The following is a 27,943-nucleotide window of genomic DNA, read 5'->3' on the forward strand; positions in this document are numbered from 1 at the left end:
AGAGCAATGTATAATAAGGTCTAGGATTTTCCATTCCCCAAAGATATTTTCAGCAACATGTATCAAGCAGTGTCTCAAAGGTTGTATCCTAGAATGGCCTCAGTCTTTAATGCTTACATCTGGAAATCTTATTGTCAGCTTGCTACAAGGAAATGTCTTTGTCATAGAACACAGGAAATCTGGTTCTCCGGCCCCCAAGGCAGAGAGAAAAGTTGTCATTCGATGTCATGGCTGTCATGCTTAAGTTATGTTCATGGTGCTGGGTAGTGGAGGAGCCTTTTTGTCTACTCCCCCTGAATTGAGGGAGAACCATGAGAGGAAAGAATCATGTAGGTCTTCCTGGACCTTTAAAAACAGCTCAACAGTCATGGAGAGAAATATCACCATGGAAGAACTAAGAAACCCATGCATGTCATAGCTGATTATTAATTACCACTATCTTGAGACAAAAGAAAGGAATTTTGCTGGGCGCGGGGAACGATTCTGATTGATGTTTGTCTCTTAAGAGTTTTGAATTTTTAGATTATGGATTTCGAAAAAGAAACTACTTATTACTTTGGGAGCTTGGCAGGAAGAAGGATGTTCCCTTGATCTTTGGCTGGTAGTTCCCTGTAAATGTTAACTTGGAGGGCTGTTGTGAGGATTATGGTAATGGTTAAAATGAGACATCTTTGGTATAACCAAAAGATGATGTGCTCAATGGTAGTTACTATTAACACAAGTCATAATACATATGAACACTAAGCAAAAGAGAGGTGGACCACTCAGGCTTTCTATAGACGATTACCTAGTTGGTTAACCTGACATGGTGAAAGATTAGAACATGGGGCCCAGGAGAAAGGGGCAGGATATGTGATGCAGTGGTAAAATCAAAGGCTTTGGCATGCAAACGATCTGCCTTTAAACCTTGTATTTTTTCTTCCTATGTTTATGCCAGTCCTTCCTTCTGAGTCCCCGTAAATTGGAGATAGGAATGCCTATCGCTGGGGATGCTGCGAAGGTCAGAGACGGTCGCTGATGTCCTGGAACTGCTGGGCCTCGGAAGCTATTGTTGGTTTGGAGAGGGACCTGCCCCTGGGACCTGCCCCCGGGACCTGTCGCCAGGAATGCTGCCCAGGCCGGATGACCGAGGAATGGAACTTGCAGCTGGGGCCAGGGGCTCCGACTGAGGAAGCCCAGGGTGGTCGGGTCGCGCGCCCAGGCTGAGGCCGAGGGTTCCCTGGGGCCTTTCGTTGGCAGTCTGAGCTGCCTCTGCACACGCCGGGGAGGATTAAAGCCAGATGTGGCTTGGCGGGGCGCGGGGGGTTGGGGGGGCGGCTGCGCGGAGAAGCCAAGCTCTCGGAGCCTGGGACCGGAGACCAAGACGCAGAGCCAGACCTCGCCGTGACATTAAATGCAGGGGGGAGGAAAGGGATCTCAGGAGAGTTATGTAGCTGCGAGTCGGCGCCCCTAAATGACAGCCGGGCAGGCCACTGACGCGAGCGGCTCTGCCGCGCGGGGGCGCCCAGTGGAGGGCGCGCAGCACCGGCGGCCAATGGCTGGTGGGGTCGCGGGCGGGGCCGGGGGGCGGGGCGGCCGCGGCGCTCCAGCGGCGGGGGCGGAGTCGCGCTGGGGAGGCGGGGCACCAGGCAGCGGCAGCGGCTGCAGCGGCGGCCACAGCAGCCTCGGCGGCGGCCGCGGCAGAACTGGCAGCACCAGCGGCGGGTGAGGGGCTCGCGGCTCGCGGCTGGCGGCGGCGCGCGGGCGGCCTCGAGGTTGGGGCGCAGGGCGGCTGCGCGGAGGGGCGCGGGATGGAGGGGCGGTGCCGGCTGCTGGGCTCCGAGGCGCCGGGGTCGCGGGAGATCCACCTGCTGGTAACGGAGCTACCCGCGCCGCGGCCCGACCGGGAGCTCGCGTCTCCGGCTGCTGCGGGGCGGGCTCGGGGCGCTGGCTGGGCCTCGGGGCGGGGCGCGGGCCGGGGCGCCCTGGTCGTGGGGTCAGCCCCGCGCCACCGCCGCCGCCGCTACAGCCCCTTGGTGCCGCGCGCTCTAGCTGTGGCCGGCAGGGCGCCTGGTGCGTTTCCCGGTGCTCCCAGGCGCGGCGGGGCTCGTCGACTTCGGGGCAAAGTGGAGGAAAGTGCGGGCTTAGGGGGTACTGGGAGGAAGGGAGAGTTGTCCGCGGGACCGGGCCGCCCCAGGGCCCTCACCGGCCCGGGGGTGGGCGCCTTTACGGGGCCGGGGGCAGGTGGGGTGGGGGCCAGGAGGTGCGGGGCATGGAGGCAGGGGTGCTCCCGCCGTGGCGGAGGCGGTGTGCAGCGGTCGTCGCGAATATTTCTACAAAGTGAAGGTGTGCGGGTCCGGTGTGAAAGAGCACCGCCATCCCCCCAGGCCCCAGTTGCCCTGAAGGAGGAAGCTGCAAGTGGGACCCTTAGATTGGGTCTGGGTGATTGCACACAAAGTGTACCAGGTGACACCTCTGAGGCGTGTTTTATGAGCTGGCAGTCATACCACTTGCGCGCCCGCTTTTATTTCTCGCAGCGTGTGTTTCTTCTGAGCCCGTTTATTTGCTTACAGTCCGAATTGCGAAATATAAGCAGACATAATGTATGTTTTTAATGCTTTTCATGTATTTTGCTGTTCTGCTTTTGCTCTCGGACGAATTCTCATGAAAGATAATGATAGCGTCGTTTGGTGGAATATAAAACCTAAATTTAGAATCAGATAATGCCTTTTGTGGTTTATCTTTCGTTTTCTGAATGTTAAAAAAAAATAGTTTTATTAACAGCTTATCGTGGCATGGGATTCTTTAGTCCACACTTGTAAATCCAAAAACGTGCTGGACAGTGAAATTATGTAAGCTGTGTTAATGAAAAGTATTAAACCTTTGATAAATTTAAAATGAATTTTTACATAATTTGTATAAAGTTATATAGCTTACGTCATGGATTTCATGCTTCTGCCTTTCAGTCTTCAGGCACCTCTGTCCTGTCTATGGAATAATGAGGGAATATGCCAAGTGTTCAGCAAAGTGTTCTCAGCCATAAAATGTATTGAATAGTTCAGAAAACACTTTAAATGAAGGTTTTTGTATCCAATAATCAAACAATAGAACAGTCAAATAAAACAGGTTTTTCAGTTTGCGGTCTTGAGTTGAAGTTCCATATGTCTTTGGGAGGCTGAAGAAGATGATTGAAAGTTTTAGCTATCACATTTTTTATTGTTAAAGATTCGGATACATTAAGTGATAATCTCAGAGAGTATTAAGGTATTAGGTTGAAATTTTTGCAAATGTGGATACCGATAAAAATAATGACACAATTTGTTTCTTGCTTTAGGTAGTCAGTCAGTCCAGAGGGCTCTTGGCTGTCCAGCCTGACTGCTTCTCCTGGTTGAAGATCATAGAGATCACTAGTCTGGAGTCTTCAGTTGTACTGTACAGTTATATTTGATTAGTTTGGAAACCCTAATTAAAATGTACTACTACATTCTTACTGAGTAAAGTGCTCTTATATTTCTCCTGCAGAATTTTAGGTCTTATTTGTTAGTAGAATTGATAAGTATCTTCTTCAAAGATTAAGCCAGAGCTTAATGGCTCCCTGGATCTAATTTTTTCATATTTGGTATATTCTTTGCATATTATTAATAGCATATCTATAGCTTACTTTGACTTTAGAAGTCATTCACTTTTACTGTCTCTACGTGTTAATATTGAATTTTATCATATGGGCGTTTTTTGTATTTAATAAAACTATTTTAAAATATCCTTTATGATTTCTTCTTTACTTCCCCATAATTATTAATTGGATGTTTATTCTAATAACCTGTATACTTTTAGATCTTTAACTAGGACAAAATTCTTCCTGAAGTAGGGTGCAGCTAAGTATGTAGCAACAGAAAGCTAGATGCATTTTTATATAATGTTGCACCAGGATTGTAATTCTGTATTATATAATTCACTGAATTATCACATCTCTTTTTATAATCAGAACTCATTATTAGGGTGCTTATTAATATAAGACAATATATTAGGCACTTTAAGGAATTTAGTACAAATTGTAGGATTTCACCACAAAGATTTTAAAATCTAAACCATCAATGTGAGCGTGTTTGATGTTAACTTGTCTTAACTATAGAAGATGAATAACTTTGGTTGTAGAAAATAGCGATAACTTCTGAGAATATCTTTGGAGTTCCTTGTTTTCAGATAGTAAGAAGAAGCAAGGAAGTAGAGGGGTTCAGTGCTTCCAGAATATGATGCCACAGTGAGAGCTGTTGGCTAAGGAGGGTTAGAAGACATGCTTGGATGTGTGTGTGGTGGGGGAGGGGTGCTTAGCTAGAGGTTACAGGAAGTGAGAAATTTGTTTAAAGTCTTAGGTTTATGGGGCGCCTGGGTTAAGCCTCTGTCTTCTACTCAGGTCATGATCCCAGGGTCCCGGGATCTCCCACACCGGGCTCTCTGCTCAGAAGGGAGCCTGCTTCCCCCTCTCTCTCTCTCTGCCTGCCTTTTTGCCTACTTGTGATCTCTGTCAAAAATCTTTAAAAAATAAAAAATTTAAAAAAAAGTTTTAGGTTTAAACTCAGAAATTTCCTATGAATTTTGCAGCTTATTTCCTAGTAAATACATATTCATTATAGAAGAGAAAATTTTTGAAATTCACACACTGTTGGGTGAAGTTAATACCTCAGGAAGGTGCTCTAGACTGGGAGTGGCCCTTGCCCTTCTCTTTATTCTTACAAGGTGCAGGTGGCCTAGTTTGAAAGGCAAAGGGCAGTAGGTAAGCGCTTGAACTTTGAAGTCCTACAGATTAGTGTTCCCTCTCCAGTTTAATAATGCCTGTCTCAGGCAGGCATTATTAATGTGAAACTAATGTGAAACTAATGTGACATTGTGTGTCAATTATACTTCAGTTAAAGAAAAGGTCTGCCTCTTAGGGTTTTGTTGAAGATTTAAAGCATATAGTGGTTGCATAGGAAACACTCAGTGCCTTGTAGAGTCTGTCATTCTTACCATCAGTACTATCCCTTAGTCTAGGGGGGATTTCTAGTCACTATGTTCAGTTTTACAACTGTAGCTGACATGGTGGTTTCTGAATTGCCTGCCAATGGCTACTTTAATCAGCCATACTTTGTAGCCAAGGGAATTGTCCCTGGGGCTTGTGAGGCATTTTTGGAAGTGCATTAACTTACCCCAGTACAGTGTGTCTCAGTATGTTGCCAAGTGCATCTTGTGGTCCCTTTGAGGTCACTGGGAATCGGTGAACATCTTGGAGTGCCTGACATGCCCCCAGGGAAAGAGACTGGCTATGCATAGTGCAGACCAAACCCGTGGCTGGCTGCAGTTTTGTTTGTTTGGTTTGCTTTTATTTTTTAACACAGTTAACATTTATGGAGAACCTATTAAATGCTAGGTGAGTATACTTAAGTACCCATAAGGACTTGATTGAATTTGATGTTCAGATTTTCTGAGTGAAAGCAGTACGAGGTCCTAGGTCCTGCAGTGTTCTGGTTGGGTTGCTTCGTTTCCTAAATGCCTTTTCGTATTCCCAGTTGACACCTTGGGAGCAGGTTACTCACCTGAAAAACTACAATTCTTTTATGATAATGATAAATGGCAATAATCACTGTGACTTTTCTATGGTTTATAAACATTATTTGTGTCCTAGAAGTGGAGCCAGGCCAGGTGGTTTGCTTGTTTTATGGATGAAACAAGGCCTAAATCAGTGGCACACCTGAAGTCCTATATATAATGATGTTGCTGGAGCTAGAACCCAGGTTTTTTGATGCTTGTATGTTGTAGTCTCCCAGTTTTTCTTAAAGTTTTCAAAACATTGACTATTATTTTGCAAAAGGAAAATGGAGGAGTATGACGATTATCTTACGTAGGACCCGTTGCATGATCCTCAGAGTTAATCAGCTTCAAATCTGTGGCTTCCTATTTGTTTAATGAGCCCCACAACCTCTCCCTTTAAATAATGAGCCATAACTTTCTTTTTTTGCAGACAAAACCGAATCAAGGAGGAGGGAATATAGTTTGAAGCTCTTTTTCTGGAGGAGAAACATCGTATGATTCTAGTATATTAAATGAATTGTTTAGATGCGGGTATAATCTTGGTAGCTGGGGATTAGCCCAGCCAAAAGTTTGTTCATAATGGTGAGTGATAAATGAAGAAAGTAGTATTTTGCATTATTGAACAAGTTTTCCTTTCTCTTTTTCCCCTGAACAGGAAGAAAGAAGCCTGAGACAGCAGCCTATGACGACTGTGAAGACAATCCAGAATTGCAGTTATGAATGGTGTTGCTGCTGGGCTCCTTCTGCAGAGCATCTGAAATGAACCTCTCTTATTGATTGTTTTTATTGGCCCCGAGCCAGGAGTACTGGATTCAGTTGACTTCAGGATTAGAAAGAGAACTGTTTTGGTTATCATCATAAACATATGAACCAGTGTGATGGTGAAATGAGATGAGGCTCCGAAATGGAACTGTAGCTACTGTTTTAGCATTTATCACGTCGTTCCTGACTTTATCTTGGTATACTACGTGGCAAAATGGGAAAGGTAAGGCAAATATCTCCAAAAATGTGCATGAAATATAGTAGTAAACAATGCATAAATGCTTGGGTTAAGCACCACAACAATCTGCATTTTGCATGCTCTCTGCTGGAGGCCTGCTAGTTTCTTTCTGATGCAAAAATGAAACTGTATTCTTGGACAGAGGAGACAGAATTTCTAATCTGAATGGGGTTTGTTTTCGATTTCTTATAATTGCTCTTGGAGAAATAGATAATGATCAGTGGTTATATTATACATGGCAGCCAAGCTGAATAACAAAGACTTTTGTTTTGGCATTTTATTTTTATTAAACATCATAAATGTTTAATAAGCTTCCTTGTACTGGATGTTGTTTAAAGTGCTTAAAAGGACACAATCAGCGCCTTCATGAAATTTACATGCTGATTATAGTAATGATTTGGTGCTGTTGTAGTTAATGATTTAAACTACATGTGTTGACAGATTGCTCTTTGGGCAAGAGTATTTATGAAGTAGGTGAGGATAAATTCTTACTCAAAATTGGAAACCAGTTTTAAGTTTATTGTGTTTAGACTGTTGAATTGTGTTTTTAAGGAAGGTTATTTGTTAAGTGGTATTCAGGGATAATGCCTTTGCTTCTTTTTTTTTTTTTTTTAAATTTATTTGAGATCTCAGAGACAATGGGGGAAGGGCAGAGGGAGATGTTAGAGAGAGAAAATCTTTTTTTTTTTTTTTTTAAGACTTTATTTATTTATTTATTTGAGAGAGAGCATGAGAGGAAAGAAGGTCAGAGGGAGAAGCAGACTCCCCACGGAGCTGGGAGCCTGATGTGGGACTGGAGACCCCACGGAGCTGGGAGCCTGATGCGGGACTGGATCCTGGGACTCCGGGACCGTGACCTGAGCCAAAGGCAGTTGCTTAACCAACTGAGCCACCCAGGCGCCCTAGAGAGAAAATCTTAAGCAGTCTCCATACCCAGTACAGAGCGTGACTCGAGCTCAGTCTCACAACCCTGAGATCATGACCTAAAAAATCAAGAATTGGACGGTCAGTCTACTGAGCCAGCCAGGTGCTCCCATTCCTATGTTAATCTAGGGAAAGTTGATGGCATAGAAGGATGGAAGTACATATTTTGTTTTTTAGAATCGTTAGAGTAGTCATCATCTCCAGATTATTGGGGTCCTGTTTTAGTAACTTATATGAAGATAACTGAAAAGATGCATTCATTACTTAATTTTCCTCTGGTGTGTGTATAGGTATATATATATATGCAGATGTGTATATATCTGTGTGAGTACGTATGTATAAAATAAGCCGATTAAAGTGAAAAGCATAGGATCTGTTCTTTGAGCAAGTATACTATCTCTTGCAAGTATACTATCTCTTTTTTTTTTTTTTTTTTCCTGAGTTGGGCTGTAATTTTGAGAGGAACTGTTTCAGGGAGAAATGAATGAAAAACTTGCTGAAGACCTTTATTTTTTGTGGACAAATATATACAATTTGGATTTCGTTTTTTAATTGTATGGAAAGGAGAAGACATACTTAGGAAGAACTTTGGTTAATTTAATCAAACTGTTGATTGTCCCAGACATGACCAAAACAGATGCCTGGTCTTATAAGTTTACTTATTGAAATAAGAGAATTGACTGTGAGGGGCATATCTGGATTTTTTTCTTATCAGGAAACTTATCTATTCAGAGTTATAGTAATGGAGAAATGTGATCCTTTTCACTGAGTCTTATGTAAGGGATTAAAACTTTCAGAATCTCTATTCCACTTACCTTGTTTCTTGTGTAAAGGCATTATAAGCATTATTTTCTTTGTGGATTAAGTTGTCTTTAGGGGCCCCTGGGTGGCTCAGTTGGCTGATCACAGTCTTGGGCTCCGGTCATGATCCCAGTGTCCTGGGATTGAGCCCCATGTCACTCTGCTCAGTGGGAAGCCTCCTTCTCCCTGTCCCTCTCCCTCTGCCTGCTGTTCCACTTGCATGTAGGCATGTACTTTCTCTCTGTCAAATAAACAAATAAAATCTTTTAAAAAATTGTCTTTAGAATCAAAATTTAAACATAGAAATATTCTTTCCTTCTGTGATATTAGATACACATAAAGTCTGTTCTCTTTGATTATCATTCTTTGACCAGCTCTGTAATCCTTTCATGCATATTATTCTGCTCTGTTTTTCTGCTTAGTGTTTTGTCCAGACTCTTTCAGGTGTCAACAGATGACTCCTGTTATGGTTATATAAGATCCTGGTTGTTTTTGTTGTTGTTTATTTTTGTTTTGGGTTTTATTTATTGGAGAGAGAGAGAAGGAGAGGGAGAAGCAGGCTCTCTGCTGAGCAGGAAACCTGACGTGGGCCTCAATCCCAGGACCCCTGGGATCATGACCCGAGTCAAAGGCATATGCTTGATGGACTGAGCCAACCAGGTGCCCCAGTCCTCTGTGTTTTAATGCTATCGTTTATGTAACTGATTTAACTGCTGAGCATTTGGATTCTTTCTAGATCATTCTGGCAGTCAGATAGTCTGGATTTTCCAGAGCAGGCCTGCTCTTAGATAGTCAGGTCTAGTACACTCATCAACCATGTGGTCTGATTTTTATATTGAAAGCGTGGTTTCCATAATCATTGACTTTGCTGGGCTAGTAGTTTTTATTTTTCATTCACTCATCGGCCCCTTAATGTACTGCCTAGCACTGCATTAAATGCTATGAATATGAAAGAAATAATAAATTAACACCTTTGAGAGGCTCAGGGACTGGTAGGGGAAGATTCAGGTAAACAAAACAAATATGATACCATCAATAGATTGAGATAGAAGTAATAACCCAGTGCTGGGGAAGCATATTACATGTTATATATGATTTCATTGAATCCTTATAACAAGCCTGGGAAAAAGAATTACCCCCTTTCACTAGATGAGAGAACTGAGGGAAAGTGGTTGAGAAACTTGACAAGGTGGTACATTTAAGTGGTAAAGTGAAGTTTGAGCTCAGTCATGCTGGTTCCAGGTATTATGCTCTTAGCTCTTGGTCGGCTTGCCAGAAGAGCAGAGACTGAAGCTACTCTTGAATCACTTCACAGAGGAAGAATAAATAGGGAGATGATGCCAGGCAGAGTAGTAGATAGTGGGCACGTCAGGTAGAGAGGTCCTTGTGCAGCCAAAAAGCTCTGAAACGGTGTAGTATATTTGTGCCTTGGAATTAGGAGACACTCAGTTTCATAGGCATGTAAGATTCCTAGACTCTCAAGGTTTAGTTGGTAATTACAGTGCAGTCCTTAACCTATTTTTCATAGTCTTCATCTAACACTTGGAAGAATACACGAGCTGGTCCATGGGATTGGCATAAGTTTGGGAGGATCTTAGGAACCCAGCCAGGGAAGATGGAGTTTGGGGTTGGGGATACCAGTTTTAGCAGAGCATGCAGAATTAAATGAGGCAGAATTCCAATTATGTGGAATAGACAGGTTTGGAAAGTTGTATGCAGACATTGTGAGAGGGGACCAGAGTCATTCATTACATGTCTCACTTGTAGCTGGGGTTCTCCTAAGGAACTTCCTACTTTGCTCAGGCACAATCCAGAAACTGGGGAAGACCGAGCAAGCAATCCGTCTGCTCATAGGAACATATAACATTCATGTACATGTTTGTGTGTGGACATGTGTTTTCATTTCTCTTGGGTATTTGTCTAGGGGTGGAATTGCTGGATCATTTAGTCACTCTATATTTAATCATTTGAAGAGCTGCCAGACTGGTTTTCTTTTTTTTTCCCTTTTTTAAGATTTTATGTATTTATTTGACAGACAGATATCACGAGTAGGTAGAGAGTCAGGCAGAGAGAGAGGAGGAAGCAGGCTCCCTGCTGAGCAGAGAGCCCGATGTGGGGCTCGATCCCAGGACCCTGAGATCATGACCTGAGCTGAAGGCAGAGGCTTTAACCCACTGAGCCACCCAGGCGCCCCCAGACTGTTTTTCATAGCAACCGGACTATTATGCATTCCTTCTAGTAGCATATGAGAGTTCCAGTTTCTTCACATTCTTGACAACCCATATTATCAAGCTCTCAATTCTCATTCTAGTGTTGGGGATATAGTGTTTTATTGTGATTTTGAGTGGCATTTCTCTGATGACTAATGATGTCTAGCATCTTTTTATATTCTTTTAGCAGTTTGCATACATTCTTTGGGAAATTGTCAGTTTGGATCCTTTGCTTATTTAAAAAAAATTAAAGTCTATTTATTAAATTGTAAGAGTTCTTTATATATTCTGGATATAATTTACTTAGCAGATACTTGATTGGCAAATATTTTCTCCCATTTTGTGGGTTGTCTGTCACATTCTTGGATCGTGCCCTATGAAGCACAAGAGTTTTAAATTTTGGTGAAATTCAAATTTTTTTTGTTTTTGTTGTTGCTTGTGCTTTTGGTGTCATATCCAAGAGTTCATTGTCAAACCTGAAATAATGAAAATTCTGTGTTTGCTTCTAAGAGTCTTGGCCTTTAATCCATTTTTAGGTCAATTTTTGTGTGTGGTATGAAGTAAAGGTCCTACTTGATTCTTTTGCATCTAGCTATCCAGTGGTCCTAGCCATTTGTTTACCCCCATTGAATGGTCTAGGCACTGTTGTTGAAAATCAGTTGATCATAAATGTATGGATTTATTTCTGGACTCTCAATTCTAGTCCATTGATATTCCTTCCTTCTAATACAGCACCATTTTGATTATTAGACTGTAGTGACTTCTGAAGTTTGGAAGTATAAATTCTGTTAGTTTATACTTTTTCAGGATTGTTTGGCTATTTTGGGTCCCTTGCAGTTCCATGTGAATTTTAACATCTGCCTATCAATGTATATAAAGAAGTCAACTGGGATTATGATAGGGATTGCTTTGAACCTATAGATCAGATTAAGTACCATTACCATCTTAATAGTGTTCAGTCTTCCAATCCATAAAACATGGGATTTCATTTATTTAGGTCTTTACTTTTTTTTCAACAATTTTTGCATACATTTACACAGTTTAAGGTTTATGCTTCTTTTTAAAAATTTATGCCCAAGTATTTTATACTTTCTGATAGCATTTTGGATGGTGGAGTTGTTTTCTTTTTTCTTTTTTTTTTTTTTAATTTTTTATTAACATGTATTTTTATCCCCAGGGGTACAGGTCTGTGAATCGCCAGGTTTACACACTTCACAGCACTCACCAAAGCACATACCCTCCCCAATGTCCATAACCCCACCCCCCTTCTCCTAACCCCCCTCCCCCCAGCAACCCTCAGTTTGTTTTGTGAGATTAAGAGTCACTTATGGTTTGTCTCCCTCCCAATCCCATCTTGTTTCATTGATTCTTCTCCTACCCACTTAAGCCCCCATGTTGCATCACCACTTCCTCATATCAGGGAGATCATATGATAGTTGTCTTTCTCTGCTTGACTTATTTCGCTAAGCATGTGACGCTCTAGTTCCATTCATGTTGTCGCAAATGGCAAGATTTCATTTCTTTTGATGGCTGCATAGTATTCCATTGTGTATATATACCACATCTTCTTGATCCATTCATCTGTTGATGGACATCTAGGTTCTTTCCATAGTTTGGCTATTGTGGACATTGCTGCTATAAACATTCGGGTGCATGTGCCCCTTTGGATCACTACATTTGTATCTTTAGGGTAAATACCCAGTAGTGCAATTGCTGGAGTTGTTTTCTTAACTTTGTCAGTTTTCATTGCAAGTGTATAGAAACACAATTGATTTCTGTATATTGATTTTGTATCCTGCAACCTTCCTGAGCTTATTTATTCTTATAGTGGATTCCTTAGGATCTTCTTTGTACCAGATCATGCCATCTGTGAATACAAATAATTTTATTTCTTCATTGCTAGTATGAATGCTTTTTCTTTGTGTTGTTTAATTTTTCTGGCTAGAACCTTCATTTCAGTGTTAAATAGAAGTAATGTGAGAGCTGAGCTCCTTGTCTTGGTCTTAAGGGGAAAGCAGCCAGTCTTTACATTTATTTAAGTGGAATATTAGCTGTGGTTTTTAAGTAAATGTCTTTTTTTCAGGTGAAGGAAGTTGCCTTTTAGTCTTGGCTTGCTGAGTGTTTTTATCATGAAAGTATGTTGAATTTTGTCAAATGAATTTCCTGTGTCTGTTGAGTGATTTTTGTTGTTGTTGTTGTTGCTCTGTATTCTGTTGATAAGATATATTACATTAAATGATTTGTATGTGTTCAACTAACCTTGCATCCTTAAGGATAAGTAACACTTGGCATGGTGTATAATTCTTTTTAGATGTTGCCGGATTTGGTTTGCTAGTATTTGTTGGGGATTTTGGATCCATAGTCAGAAGGGTTATTGGTCTGTAGTTTTCTTATTTTGTGTTTGTCAGTTTTTGATATTAGGGTGATACTCATTTCATAGAAAGATTTGGGAAGTGTTCTTTTCTATTTGGAAGAGTTTGTGGAAAATAAGTGTTCTTTAAATGTTTGGTGGAATCAGCGCTGATATCATCTGGGCCTGGGCTTTTCTTTGTGAAAAGACCCACAGCAAGTAATAAGATTCTGTCAGTTTTTTGATGACTGATAGAATCTTATTACTTGTTACGGTTCTTTTCAGATTCTCTATTTCTTCTCCAGTGAATTTCTGTAGGCTGTATTCTACTAATTTGTCCATTTCATTTAAGGTATGTAATTTATTGGTGTATAGTTGTTCATCATATTTCTTTATAGCCCTTCCTGTTCTTGTGAGATCAGTAGTAATGCCCCCTCTTTTAGTACTCTAATAGTTTTAGGGTTTTTTTTTTTTTCCCTTGGTCAGACTAGCTAAAAGTTTGTCGATTTTGTTGACCTTTCAAAGAACCACCTTTTGTTTTCTTGATTTTCTCTGTCTACTCTCTATTTCATTACTTTTTTTAAAAAAATGTTTTTATTAACATGTACTATATTATTTGCCCCCAGGGTACAGGTCTGTGAGTCGTCAGGATTACACACTTCACAGCACTCACCATAGTACATACCCTCCCCAATGTCCATAACCCAGCCACCCTATCTCCACCCCTCACCCCCAGCAACTCTCAGTTTGTTTGGTGAGATTAAGAGTCTCTTATGGTTTGTCTCCCTCTGATGCCACCTTTTTTCATTTTTTTCCTTCCCTACACCCCCACAACCCTCCACCCTGCCTCTCAGATTCCTCATATCAGAGAGATCATATATTTCATTACTTTCTACTCTAATCTTGATACTTTCCTACCTTCTGTTTCTTTTAGGCTTAGTTTGCGCTTCTTTTTTTGGTGGAGGTAAGGTTTCTCTAGAAGGCAAGGTCATTGATTTGAGATCTCTTTTCTTTCATAATATGGGTATTTACAGCTGTAAACTTCCTTCTAGACACTGCTTTAGTTGCATCCCATATTTTGGTGTGTTCTGTCTTGATTTTCAAGCATTTCAAAGTGTATTCTGATTTCTTACTTTTTTCTTTTACTGGTTGGTTGTTTAGGAGAGTGTTAATTTTCTCAGATTTGTGAGTATCCCAGATTTTTCTGTTATTGGTTCCCAATTCCATTTCATTGTGGTCAGAAGACATACTTTATATTATTTCTATCCTTTTAAATTTATTTAGATTTTAAAAAATAATCTAGCATATGTTCTATCCTCGAGAATGTTGCATGTGCACTTGAGACTCTATATGCTGCTGTTGTAAGATGGAGTGTCCTCTAGATGTCTGTCAGGTCCTGCTGGAGTAATAGTGCTCTTCAAGCCTTCTGTTTCCTTGTTGACCTTCTCTCTAGTTGTTCTTTCCATTATTGAAAGTAGAGAATTGAAGACTCCAACTATTGCTATAGAATTATCTATTTCTCTCTTCATTTTTGTCTTTTTTGCTTCATGTATTTTGGTGTTCTGTTATTGGGTACATGTATTTTTTATTTTAAAATATTTTTATATTTATTTTCTATTAATTATTATTGAATATTCCCTGTTTATCTCTAGTAACATTTTTGTTTGAACATCTGTTTTGTCTGTTGTTAGTGTATCAGTATATAGCCATTCCAGCTTTTCTGTGGCTTCTACTTGTATCTTACGCTTTATTCTGTTCTTTGACTTTAATCTATTTGTCTTTAAATCTACAGTTTGACTCCTGTCAACAATCTGTAGTTTGATCATGATTTTCTGAATCTAGTCTGAAGATGTCTACCTTTTGTTCAGACTGTTCTCCATCCATTCTTCCTGTTATTGATATAGTTTGATTTATATCTGCCATCATTTTGCTTTTTATATGTCTCATATCTTTTTCTTCCTCTTCTGTACTTTTTTTTGCATTGATTGAATATTTTCTAATGTAGCATTTTAATTTCATTAATGACTTTTTTCACTGTTTTTTGAGTATATTTTAGTGGTTGTTCCAGGCTTTATCATTTACATTGCAGCCTATCAGAATTAGCTTCAAATTTATGCTACATTAATTGCAGTAATATATAGAAATGTTACCTCTGTTTAGTGCTGTCACCCCCCCTTTTTGTGTTGTTATTGTTTTATGCTTTACATCTGTCAATATTATAAACCCAACAATACATTGTTATTATTTTACCATCTGTTATTTCCTTAGCACATTGCAGCTTTATTCTCACCTATCTCCTTTGTTCTGTTATTGGCAAATATATTACATTTCCATGTGTTACAGGCTTGGTGATACTTATATGCATATCGTTTTATACTATTTTTAAATTGAAGAGAAAGAAAAAGTGTGCATTAATAGTGTCTATTATCATTACATAATTACTGGTGCTCATCATGTGGATTTAAATTGCTGTCTAGGATTACTTGCTTTCAGTTTAATGATTTCCTTAAGTATTTCTTGTAAGGAACGAATGCCTGCTAGCAATAAATCCTTTCAATTTTTGTTTATCTTGGGATATGTGTATTTCACCCTTCATTTTTTAAATACAGCTCTGCTGGACTTAGGATTCCTCGTTGACAAGGTTTTTGTTTTGTTTTGAAGGGCTTTGTGTTATCCTACCACCTCTTGGCCTCCAGTATTTCTTCTGAAAAGTTAGCTTTTGTTCTCCTTGGGTTAGGGTTGCCTTGTCAGTGATGAATCATTTTTCTTTTGTGGTTTTCAAGATTGTTTTGTGTTTGGCTTTTATCATTTTTATCGTGATGTGTCTGTTGATGGGCTTTGCTTCCTAGATGTGTAGGTTACTGGTTTTCAATAACTTTGGGAAGTATTCAGTCTTTTTTTGAAAAATTTTTTTTTTGTATTGCTTTTGTCATTGTTGTTGTTGTTTTTACCTTTCTCTCTTCTTCTTGTATTCCCTGTATATTTCTGATGTTATTCTTAACGGTTTCCCAAATTTCTATGAGATTCTGTTCATTTTTCTTCTTTTTTCCTTTCTCTTTTCCTTTCTTTCTTCAGTTTATATAATCTCTACTGATCTCTCTTCAAGTTGGCTAATTCTTTCTTTTGCTAGTTCATATCTACGGCTGAGGTCCTCTAGTGTTTTTAATTTCTATTATTGTCCTTTTCAACTCCAGAATTGGCATTTGGTTCTTTCTTAACATTTCTGTCTCTTTATTGATACTCTCTTTTGTTGTTATGATTTCTTTACTTTTACAGGGAAGTTTTCTTTTACTTTTGTGAATGTATTTATAGTGGCTTCCTTGAATATTTACCTGCTAATCCTACATCTAGTCATATTCACAGGGAGTGTTTTATGCTGCCTGCTTTTTTCCTGGTGTATGGGTCATATTTACTTATTTCTTTGTATGCCTATAATTTTTGGTTGAAAACTGGACATCTTAGATAATATAATTTAGCAACACTGGATACTCTCCCATTGCTACCCCCAGGGCTTGTTATCTTTGCTTGTTTATTTGCTTATTTATTTGTTTAGTGACTGGCTGGATTATTTTAGTCTGTCTTCCCTCTCCCCTCTGCAAGGTTGAGTGTTGGTCCTCAGGAAGACATAGTTTTGGGTTTGCCTACAGTCTTCCTAGGGTGACTGTTAATACTGGTAGGACTCTCTTCTACTCTTTCAGTGACCACTACACTAATAGGGGGCTGATTGTTCTGTTGTTTACAACTGCACTGGAGCATAAATTCTGCTACAAACTAATCTAATCAAATTGTGGTTCCTTTGAAGAAATGTTTCTGTGTTTGGAGTTTTTGCTATTTGTTCTGACCACAGGAAGGTTCCTCCTAGCTGTCCCCTTTCCTCGTTTTTTTTTCTTGTAAACTAGCCACCAACTCCTCCAATCTAGATTGTATCTTCAGTCGATCTACAATTGTCCCAGTTCCTTCACCATGACTTCTGCTGTTAAACTCTGTTGCAGTGAGGCTAGTTCCTTTGGGAAGAGATGAGGAGCTGTCTGTTTTATGGCCTGCTTTTCCACCAAGCAGAATTTCTGAGCCAGGCCTCTGGAGTTGGGGGTGAGGACAGTGGCTAGCTTCTCTCTGAGTGGTACTCCCACTCGAGGAGCTGAGCACTGGGTGAGTGGAGGGGGCCAGTAGCATGAGGAGGTCTTGGCTCTGCCTCTCCTGGTGTGGAGCCACTGCCTCACTAGCCAGTGGAATGACTTTTCAGTATGCTGCAACCAAGATGGAACCTTGGGTGCATGAAGAGATTGGATATCATAACCTGTTAGATATAAGAAATATGGAAGCCAAATAAACCATTATATGTAAAACTGTGGCTCTTATTTACAAATAAAAACAGTAAATAAAAAGCTTTTACATTTTTTAAAGTTTTTCTTAATAAAATAAGAATGCTCCTTTCAAACAGGATGTAAGGGAAATTAATAGTAAATCTAGGGTTTGGGTATACCATCATAGTTCTGGCTAACCAAAGTTGTATAATTGTGTTTGTCGAGTGCCTTCTGTGTGTCAGGCACTATTAAGTTTGGGTTATATTACTGAATGCGTCAGAAAAATCCCTACTTTAATGTGGGGGAGGAAGACAGGAGATAGCGGAAAAAAAAAAAAAATAATAAAAAAACAATTAGTAAGCTGATGAATAATAAATGTGTTTTTTAAAGCTTTTTATTTTGAAGTAATTTTTGGTTTACAGCAAATCTGAGGCACAGTACACAGAGTTCCCCTATGCTCCCTAATATGAACAACTTCCAGTACCACAGAATATAATATTCTAAACCCTCACATTGCCTTTGATCTAGTACTATTCACTCATCTTCAAACCTTATTTGAATTTTACCTCTTGTTCCACTAATGCCCTTCTGTTCTAGGATCCATTCCAGGATCCCACATTGCATTTAGTTATGTTTTCTAGTCTCCTCCATTATGGGAAATTTCCTTAATATTTTCCCTTATGTTTTTGGCACTTTTAAAGCCTTTGGCCAGTTATTTTTTAGACTGTCCCTTAATTTGAATTTGTCTGATGACTTCTCATGATTAGATTGAGGTAATGCATTTTGGCAAGAATACCACGGACATGACATTGTGTCCTTCTCAGTACACCGTATTCACCAGCTTCGTGATGTTGAAGTGTGTTACCATTGGTTATGAGAACGTGGATCACTTGCTTAAACCGGTATCTGCCTAGCTTCTCCACTGTAAAGCTACTATGTTCTTCTAAGTAAGTAATAAGCATTTTGTGGAGGCTTCTTGAAAATTAAGCAGATATCTTGTTTCTCATCATATTCTTGCCTATAAATTTTAACATTCATCGATTATTTTTGTCTGCAACAATTTATTACTGTGATGTTTGCCCAATGTGATTTTCCATTTCTGCCATTTCTTCTACATTTAGTGGTTGGAACTCTGCTGAAAGGAAGAGATGTCTCTTCTTCCTTCTGTCTTTCTCCTGTCTGGATAGGAGTATGGACTCAAGGGTATTTATTTTGTTCTGTGGTTTATAATCCTCTGTTACCCTTAATGATTTTGGTGTTTACATTGTCCCAGAGGTAGTCATTGGAAGCTTCTTCACCTTGGCTTCTGTGCCTTCCACATGCCCCTCTCCTATTTTTCAAATTTATTGAGGTGGAAATTCACATAACAAAATAGAAAGTCTATTAAAGTAAACAATTCAGTGGCATTTAGTACCTTCCCAGTGTTGTACAGCCAGCACCTTGATCTAGTTATCACTTATTTCTTGAGCCGTTTTTGATTTTCTGGTGCTGTAACATGCTCCAGGTTCATCTTGCATTTTCTCTGGCCCAGCCCTGAAGTAGTCCTCTCTTCAGGGACCCTCCAGTTCCTTTAAAGAATGGAGTCTTGGTGTGCTCATTCCTACCATGGCATCACCACTTAGCTTCTCAGTAGATAGGGCAAGAAAGTATATGTGTGCATACACATATATTAAAAAACAAAAACAAAAACAAAAACAAACAAAAGTTCATACTGATCGCTCTCATTTTAATCCAGTACAGCTGAATTCATTCTGGTTTCTGCCTACCTTTTTTTTTTTTTTTTGTAACTTATCTCTGTATCCCACAGTTTAAAAAAAAAAAAAAAAGGCTGTTAGTATCCCAATATAGTTATTTACTCAGTTACTGTATATACAGACAATAGTTTCAGAATTGTTAACCAGTATCCAGGTGAAAAATAAATTTCTTAGGGTATAATATCTGTGTACAGGTCTTTTTGTCTTATGTAGTGAAATGCTGTCTTCCAAAGTTACTTAGCTTATTTCTTATCCACTTCCTTTTCAGTGTGGCTTTCCCATTCAGTTATAATACACGTAAGCCCATACATAAGCTCATTTATTAATGCTTGCACTCTATTTTTGGGTTCCCCTCCATGTCCTGTTTACTGCCTTCATTTACATTTTGGATATGTGAAACATTATCTCGGTTCTGAGACTCAACTGTAAGAAAAGATAGCCTAGGAGAAATGTCCCTCCTCATTCCTTCTATGCCATTTTCATTTCTCCCTTCTTTCTACCCAGTTTCTATCTCTCCCTTATAGGTATTCAGTCTTGTTTCCTGTTGTATTCTTTCTGTATTTCTTGTTGCATAAATTGAGCAGAGGCACGAACATTTCCTTGTCTCTGTTTCTTAAGTGATGGGTATTATACTACAGATACTTCTCTGTGTTTTGCTCTTCCCACTTAGCAGTGTGTCCTGGAAATTGCTTCTTAGCAGTCCATGGAGGTCTTCCTCTTTTTTTTTTTTTTTCTCTTTTTAACAACTTCATACTTCATTGTTTTGAATATACTGTAATTCATTCAACCACTCTCCTCTTTAGGGGCTTTTAGGTTTTTAATGCATGTATTCAGTATGTTAAGTACATATTTCCTATCTGGCATTGTGCTGGGTCTTGAATAATGGAAATCTAGTTTATAGGGTTTTTTTTTTTTTTTTTTTTTTAAGTTTAATTTTAGCCTTTTTTTTTTTTTTTTTTTTTTTTTTCATACCATGGGAAATCAAGGACTTAATATTTTGGAAGAAAACTGTAGTTGCCACCTATGTTGTAAACAAGACAGTCTGGAAGTTGAGCTGATTTGATTACCATTTAGATTTAAATAACTTAGTCAGGAAAAGGAGATTTTGTCTCTCTTGTTCAAGTATATTTTTGTTTGCATCCAAACTTAGTATATAATTTTCAAAACCTAAGGATAAAAGGTAGGCCAATTTTTAAGAAGCTTTAATTTCTATTTTATTTTTATATATATGTATGTGTATATGTGTGTGTGTGTGTACACGTGTATTTATATATGTGTACAAAACAGAAAGAAGCAGAGGGAGAAGGAGAGAGAGACTCTTCAGCAGGCTCCATTCTCTGTGCAGAGCCCGGCATGGGGCTTGATCTCACAACCCTGACATCATGACTGACATCAAGTCGAGGTTCAGATGCTTAACTGACTTAGCCACCCAGGTGCCCCTATTTATACCTTTTTGACGGGAAGCTAGAAAGTAACTTAAAGCAGATTACAGTCAGTATTCTTGCTTTTCCAATTTAAAAAGTAGTAAATATTCACATGCCAGGCTTTTTACTTTCTTCACAGTTGAGGTGATAAGATATAATTTTCTAGCCAGGGATGAGTTGGCCTGTGCATCTTCATTTCAACAGGTTTCGATACTTACTATCTTCAGAGCAGTTTTATTTCTTCAAGTAGATGTTTTTATTGAAGTCTAACGTACATATAGTCAGTGTACAATTTTAGGAGTTTAGCTCTGTGAGCTGTCACCAAGTGGGCACCATCTGTGTAACAAACCCCAGAAGGAGAACATTGTGGCACTATGTGTCTTTGTGTGTTGGCACCTGATTTTGTAGGTGTTTGACCTAGAAGTTGCCCGGGCAGCATCTCTCGTGGTACTTCTCCGAAGGAACCAAGTCTTGGATTTCATCTCCATGCTGCTGTTTGCATTTAGCCTTTCTGCTTGCCCGGGATTTACCGAATGCTCTGTTTGCCCATCTTGTACTAAGCTGTGGGAACGCAAGGGTGATTGAGACGCAAGACCTGCGGTAGGGGGGATGTTACTTTAGTGGCCCTACCAGCACTCCAAGTAACCATTGTTCCTTCTGCTCTCCCAGAGCTGTGGACACAGTGCTGTGATTAGCATCAAGTGAAAAACAGTTCATTCTGAAAGGGGTCCTAGAAAAGTTCCTTATAAGAAGGGACATGTGAGTTGGTCTGATGGATAAAGAGGGATTTGATAGGAGAAAGTGCTCCTTGGGATAACGGAGAGGGTAGATGTTGGCTTGAACCATGGTGCATACAAGTGGCAGAAGACTTGAATGGCAGAAGCATTTGACCTGAGTGACCAGAAGTGTTGACCTCATGCATAAAGGGTGGAAGAAAAGTGGGAAGAGACTGGGGGAATCAGAAGGGTCTAGGGACTGGCAGCTTCTGTTTGATCAGAAGCACATATAATGACTGGGGAGGACGTGAGAGATCTGAAAAGCAAGGCAAGAGGTCATGATGAAGAGGGTCATTGTCTTGTGACTTTGTCCTTCCAATAAGATACCTTATTTGTTTAGACTTGGGTTCATTTTTTGAGTAGGTGACGACATGGCACTTAGCATGTGTGTGCACACATCTTTTTTCTCATAGTTTTAAAGTACAGCTGATCATTTATTTTTAAAGATTTTACTTGAAAACAAGAGTGAGTGAATGAGAGAGGGAATGAGAAAGTACAGCTGATTATTTTTAAGGATTTTATTTGAAAACAAGAGTGAGGGAATGAGAGAGAGAGATGTTTGCATGAACATGCATGACCAGGTGAAAGGCAAAGGGAGAAGCAGACTGCCCTCTGAGCAGGGAGACCAGGGCAGGACTGGATCCCCGGATCCTGGAATCATTAACTCAGCCCAAGGCACCCACTTAACCGTCTGAGCCTCCCAGGCATCCCAGTACCGCTGTTGGATTTGAATTTCAAACACCTCAGTCAGCAGACAAGTACAAGTAATGCAAAACTTACACCCATATTTATATTTAAACTTTTCTAAACTATCAATGGCATGGGCTTCATTCATTTCCTTATTTCCGAACCTTTGTAAGGTTATGGAATTCTTATTTTTATACCTTTCTGAGGTTTTAGGAATCTCACCAGCCTGTGGGGAGAAGCAGTGAACGTCTACTGAGACTGGCGCTAAACATGCCCTGGGTTATTGACGGAGTCTTGAGTGGAGCAGGGGACCTGGTTGCTTTTCCCAAGATGATTTAAATCTTTTATTATCTAGTTGCATTTTTTTTTGCAATTAAACCTAATTGTTAGGTTAATAAGGCCATTTAAGCTCCTACTGCTGATTTAGATTTTTTTTTTTTCCATGCTGGCATTTTCCCTCTGGAATAGGATTCTTAATTGCTGTCTTATCATTACCCTGACCTGATAGAGATATTGCAAACTTAAGCATGCTTTATTAGAATCTTGTGATTAGAAGGCTACCTGAGTTTTCTTCCTCTAAGATAAGGGATTAGACTAGGAGTTTGATTATTTTAGGACAGATCGGAATATTTTCCTTCTTTCTTTTTTTCAAATCAAATTTATTTGTGTGACCATTACTCTGATCATTTTCTCCACCCCCTTGTTCTTGTTACCTTTTTTATTTTTATTTATTTATTTAAAAAAATTTTTTTTAAAAGATTTATTTATTTATTTATCAGAGAGAGAGAGAGAGAGAGCAAGCACAGGCAGAAAGAAGGGCAGGCAGAGGGAGAAGCAGGTTCCCCGCCAAGCAAGGAGCCCGATGCGGGACTCCATCCTAGGACACCGGGATCATGACATGAGCTGAAGGCAGCCGCTCAACCAACTGAGCCACCCAGGCGTCCCACCTTTTTTGTTTTTTCCAAAGTTTTGAGCTTGCATGGAATCTTCTCACCCCCCCATTTCTTGGTAGACAGAGATAAAAATTTATGTCTACACTTTATAAGCAAACATGCTTATTAGAGGAAAAAGTACTCAAGTATATTGACCAGTCTTCTACTTGTTTAAATTAACAGAAAATTAACCATTTTCTGTTTCACATTTCAGCCTATTTTTGAAATTTTTTTTCTATTTGCAGATTAAGTTTGTATCTACTTAATATAATTTTTTTCTTGAAATATCTAGGTAGTCACCACTTGTCTACTGGAGATACTTTTAGGCTGTTTCTTTATCTCTTAAGAACTCTCCCTGACATCTCTGAAAGCGTCCTTGCTTTGCTATCCTATTCCACACTCACAGACTCACACACTCACATCCTAATTTTTCCCCTCCATCAGTAGATGTGGAGTTAGCTATGCCTTAAGAGTCCTAGTTCCTTTCAGAAGGAATTGTATTAGAGACCAAAATTTGAATGTCCATAAGACTTAATGATGGACAAAAGTGTTGCTCTTGTTTGTAGGAAATGGCCATTGGTTGGTTTTTCTGATTTAACTAACCACATTGTCGTGTTCTACTTTCCCTTCTGTGTGAGGTTTCATCAATCGCTACAATTTTGTTGTATATCGATGAACTCCAGCTCTCTATAAAGAGAAATTTCCAATAGGATTGGAGTTTTGCAGGGAAACTCAGCAGTCTGGGACTTGTTACTTAGACTGTGGAAAGTTATACAGAATAAGAGTTTGCCAGCTAGTTTATCTCTTTCTTCACTGTGGCAAACAATCAGCTGTTTCTTAATTTACTTCTTTGTGAGTCCTGGCAAGCCTCTGTGCACAGAAATTTCTGTTGGTACCTGGATTGCTATTTCAGAGTACCAAAAATTAAAAAAAATTCTCCACAAATCCTGTGTGTGAATTATGGAAAAAAGAGGTAAATGTTCCAGGAACTATCATAATCCTAAACTGTATGTCTGGTGGCTTGCTGTCATGATGGACTTTTCCCCTGGTACCTTGTTCTTTCATTATGTCAATTGAGGTTGAGCTTAAAAAGTTGACCTTCAAGACTTGTGATGTAAAGTTTCCTATTTGTTGCTTCCTGTCATAATTTGCATTTATTCAAGTTATCTCTTTTGTAGCTCTGTACCATTTCCCCAAATGTCTTATCCATTCATATTTCCCCCTTTTTACTTTTAATCAATGGTAAGGTCCTATTTATTTGCAAATGGTTTTGCAGAAAAATAATAAGACTGATTAGAACTCTGTTACTGCTGTATACTGGTGTCATTTCAAAAGAAATAAGCATGTAATGACCGAAATAAGCATAGGGTTGGTACTTGGGATCAATGAAGAATACCATTGTTGGCTATGTTTGCATCCTTGATCTCATTTAGTTCTCACAACAGCTTGAGGGAAGTAGGTGAGTATTAAATCCCTATTTGAGGGACACCTGGGTGGCTCAGTCAGTTAAGCATTTGCCTTTGGCTTAGTTCATGATTCCAGAGTTCTGGGATCAAGTCTTGCATCAGGCTCCTTCCTCAGCAGGGAGCCTGCTTCTCCTTCTACCTGCCACTCCCCCTGCTTTTGCTTGCTCTCTCTCTCCAACAAATAAATTAAAAAAAATCTTTTTAAAAAATCCCTATTTGACAAGGAAACACTTAGGCAACCAGTGAAGTATTTAATCCCATTCTGTTACATGACTGGAGAATGACAGGATAAAGGATGTGAGCCCAGGTGTATCTGGTTCCACGGCTGGTACTAATCTTAGAGACACACTGCCTACTACCTCCTGTGCAGTAGAGTGTGTCACCTAAATGGAGTCTCCATAGGAGCTTTGGCAAGTCTTGTTTTGTTGGTCACCTAATGTGACTTTTTCATGTGCTTTTTCTAAAACAATATTTCCTTTGCTAGTATTTAATCATATTCTAGCCTTATTTGTTGATGTTACCTTTTTATTTTTTTAAGTATGAGGTTTCAGTTTTCAGTAAAGTTAGCAGAAATCTATTTTACCTTGATTGCTTCTAGGTTAAAAAGTTCACCCTGCCATTAGTTAGAGGATACTTAAGTCATTAAATGATCTGTTGTATACACTAGCAAAGTTACCTTGAAATTGAAATGTCTGTATTATTGGTTGCTAGTATTTCTGGAAGAAGTCTGTGTTAACTTGAGTCATGATGGATTTTTGTTTTGTTGTTGAGTACAGCTGTTAAAGTGTCTTCCTAAATATGTGTAATAGTTTAGAATGGCATAATCTTTTTTGGGGGGGCTCAGAAATATATAGAATATTAGTCTTTAGGACTTTAGGTTTATTGCTTTGATGTAGAGAAAGACAGTAATAAATGTGGTGGCTTTGGTTAAAATAAAACACTATCAATGACTATCACAAATTTGGTATATTATGAATGAAAAATCAGACCATTGTCAGTTATGCTCACTGAAATAACCTTGACATTGAGTAAATCATAGATGAAGAGATAGGCTTGACTATTATATATTTTGATCTATAATATAGTTAATGATTAAGGTATACCTAAGGCAACATTTTTATTGATAGTTAGAAAATGTAGTTTTCAGTATGGAACTTAAGTTACTTTGAAACCATTTTCTAGGAGTGAGTTCTGTTCGGGTTAGATACAACATCAGATGGTAGAATTTTTGACTTGTAGTAGATGTTTTAACTATTTGGAAGTCATAGAGAAGATCCAGAAAGAACTCCAGTGATTGTAAATAACCAGTGTTACTCAGGAATTAATAGGCTTTGATCTCTTTCCAGAAGTGAAAGACAGGATGGGTGTAGAGGTTATTAAAAAGATGCTGCTCATGGTTTTCTTTTCCTGAAGAATAATGGCAGTGTTCTTGTTTGGGAGAAAGGAGTCTAGAGACCTTCCTTGGTTCCCTTGTAGCTTCCTTCTTGACTTTGGAAAAGTCACTTGAGCTCTGTGGAGGATTCTTTTGTTTATGTTTTTAATTTTAATTTTCATTCTACTGGTAATGATCATGGGGCAGTTTTAAAGATTGGGGAAAATGCTACAAGGCAAAGTGCAGGCCAACAGGGCTCTTTGTTTCTTTTCTTTCTTTTTTTTATTTTAAAGGAAAAGAAGGTGGGTATTGCTAATTACAGAGCTTGGCCTTTGTGGCAATATGCTTCATGACCACGAATGCTTGCTTGCTTAATTATTTATTTATTTTCGGTTTGTTTGTTTTTTTTTAAATATTTATTTATTTTAGAGAGCATGAGTGAGTGGGGGAGGAGGGGCAGAGAGAAGGGAGAATCCTGAAGCAGACTCCCTGCTGAGTGCAGAGCCCAACAGGGGTCTCAATCCCAGGACCCTGAGATCATGTCCTGAGAGAGAATCAGGAGTCGGCCTCCCAACTGACTGAGCCACCCAGGCTCTCCACCGTGAATACTTGTAAGAAGAAGCAGTGATTGCTAGTAGCCAGCAAAAATGAACTAGGATTTAGCCTAGATCATGAACTTGTTTGTTTGTTTGTTTGTTTTTTAAAGATCTATTTGTTTATTTATTAGAGAGAGAGAGAATGAACACAGGTGCATGCCTGAGTGGGGTAAGGGCAGGGGGGGAGAGAGAAAATCTCAAGCAGACTCCCTATGGAGCATGATGTAGGCTCAGTCTCCTGACCCTGAGATCACTGAGCCGAAACCAAGAGTCAGATGCTTGGTCAACTGAGCCACCCCAGGTGGCCCTGTTTGTCTATACTTCTAATCCATTTTTTAATGCATGGATTTATATTTGTCAACTCCATAATTATATATGCATATCTGTATGTGTGTGTGTTTTAAAAATGTTTACACAGATACCATTATGCTACATATGTAATAGTTTCATGCAGGCATTATTCTGTATGCATAAAAACATCTTGGATTTTTTTTACCACATTACTTTACTGTTTCCAGGGGGGAAGGCACCCTGGAAAGCCCTACTGCATCATTTTCACTGATGTCACACTATAGCAGCTTCTCATACCTTTCTGTTCTCTAGCTCCCAGCAAGATTCTGGTCCAAGTTCTTCTAAACTAGATATATAACATTTTTGCCCTTGTTCCTTCAGAAGTTTGCCTTTTAGAGTTCAGGTCATGGCACAGCAGATATGACTTTTTTGTCCCTACATACATGGTAGATAATGGTTAGGACACGACATCAAAACCTCTGTGTTATGATCAGTCTCTTCAACATCCACATTGTAGTTCTCATTTTCAATGTTTGGGTGCACTTGGCTCTTAATTGCTAGTAATGGGAATGCTAGTTGATTTTCATTAAATTCAGACTGTTCTATGATCATATAGTCACACATCATCATTGTGTGACTATAGATAAGTTCATTGGACATTATTTATTTCCTGTGCATTTAGAGTGATACTGTGTCCAACTTGGGCCACTTGAGAGTAAAGCAAGTGCAATTAACAGTTATGCTGGGGTAATAGCTATAAATTTCAACAGCTCCGAGCAAAGGTAAATAAATATGTAGTCACCCTATTAGTGAAGTGAAAGACTGTGATAGTGACTGGCCATGTTTGGGCAAAACAGGGAACTGATTCAGTAGTGCTGGGAAGTAAAGTTCCGTGATCTAGAAGCATCATTCAGAATCATTGTGAGCCTGCCTGTCCAAGAGGGAATGCACGTTCTGTTGTATTAATCAAACATGTGGAACCCACACAGGATTGCAGTGAATGCCTTAAGAATGGAGTATAAACCGTGAGGAGAGGGGAAGCATTTCCTGAGGTGGTAGCAAGCATTTGCTGAAGCCGTCATGAAAGGAAATTATCTTTGAGGGTGCTGATTAAGATCTAGAAGGTTAATAAACCCTCTTCTCAGGGGAAATGAGTTTTGCCCTTTCTGAACCAACTGGATGCAAGGAGGTAAGATAACCTGGGCTTCCTTATCAGAAAACTAAGGTTAGAGATAAAGTAGAAATAAGACACTCTAAGATGCCCTCCTTCCACCTTCCTTAAAGAAAGTTTCTTCTTGCATGTGTGTTGTATCTCCCTGCTCTTTTTGATGGACTGTCTAGAAGTTAACTCACTAAACTGTCTCAGTGCTTCAGCTGCTATAGTAGTGAATTAGAGGGAAATAAACTTGAGGGAAATACACTAATCTTTTTAGTTATAGGCTAATGGGGGTTTATGGGCATAATGCTAGTGGATTTGTAAGTAGCTTTCTTCATATTGGTCCTTTCCCT

General features: G+C 39.4%; 1 protein-coding gene across 6 annotated transcripts in view; it reads left to right on the forward strand.

The window, feature by feature from the left end:
- The window catches only part of MGAT4A (alpha-1,3-mannosyl-glycoprotein 4-beta-N-acetylglucosaminyltransferase A), a 150,979-nt gene that overhangs the window by 36,380 nt on the left and 86,656 nt on the right, over nucleotides 1-27,943 (forward strand). For 2 of the 6 annotated variants that reach the window (XM_082746880.1, XM_082746883.1), the window contains exons 1-2: nucleotides 1,633-1,754; nucleotides 6,203-6,532. In XM_082746880.1, the coding sequence (XP_082603006.1) occupies nucleotides 6,439-6,532 (94 nt within the window). In that variant the 5' untranslated portion in view covers nucleotides 1,633-1,754; nucleotides 6,203-6,438. Of the gene's footprint in view, nucleotides 1-1,599; nucleotides 1,755-1,784; nucleotides 1,854-6,202; nucleotides 6,533-27,943 lie in introns of those variants that run through there. The other 4 variants (XM_082746878.1, XM_082746882.1, XM_082746881.1 and 1 more) reach the window with 4 other exon arrangements.

This window comes from Mustela nivalis (genome assembly GCF_964662115.1).
Source record: "Mustela nivalis genome assembly, chromosome: 8".
NCBI lineage: Eukaryota > Metazoa > Chordata > Mammalia > Carnivora > Mustelidae > Mustela > Mustela nivalis.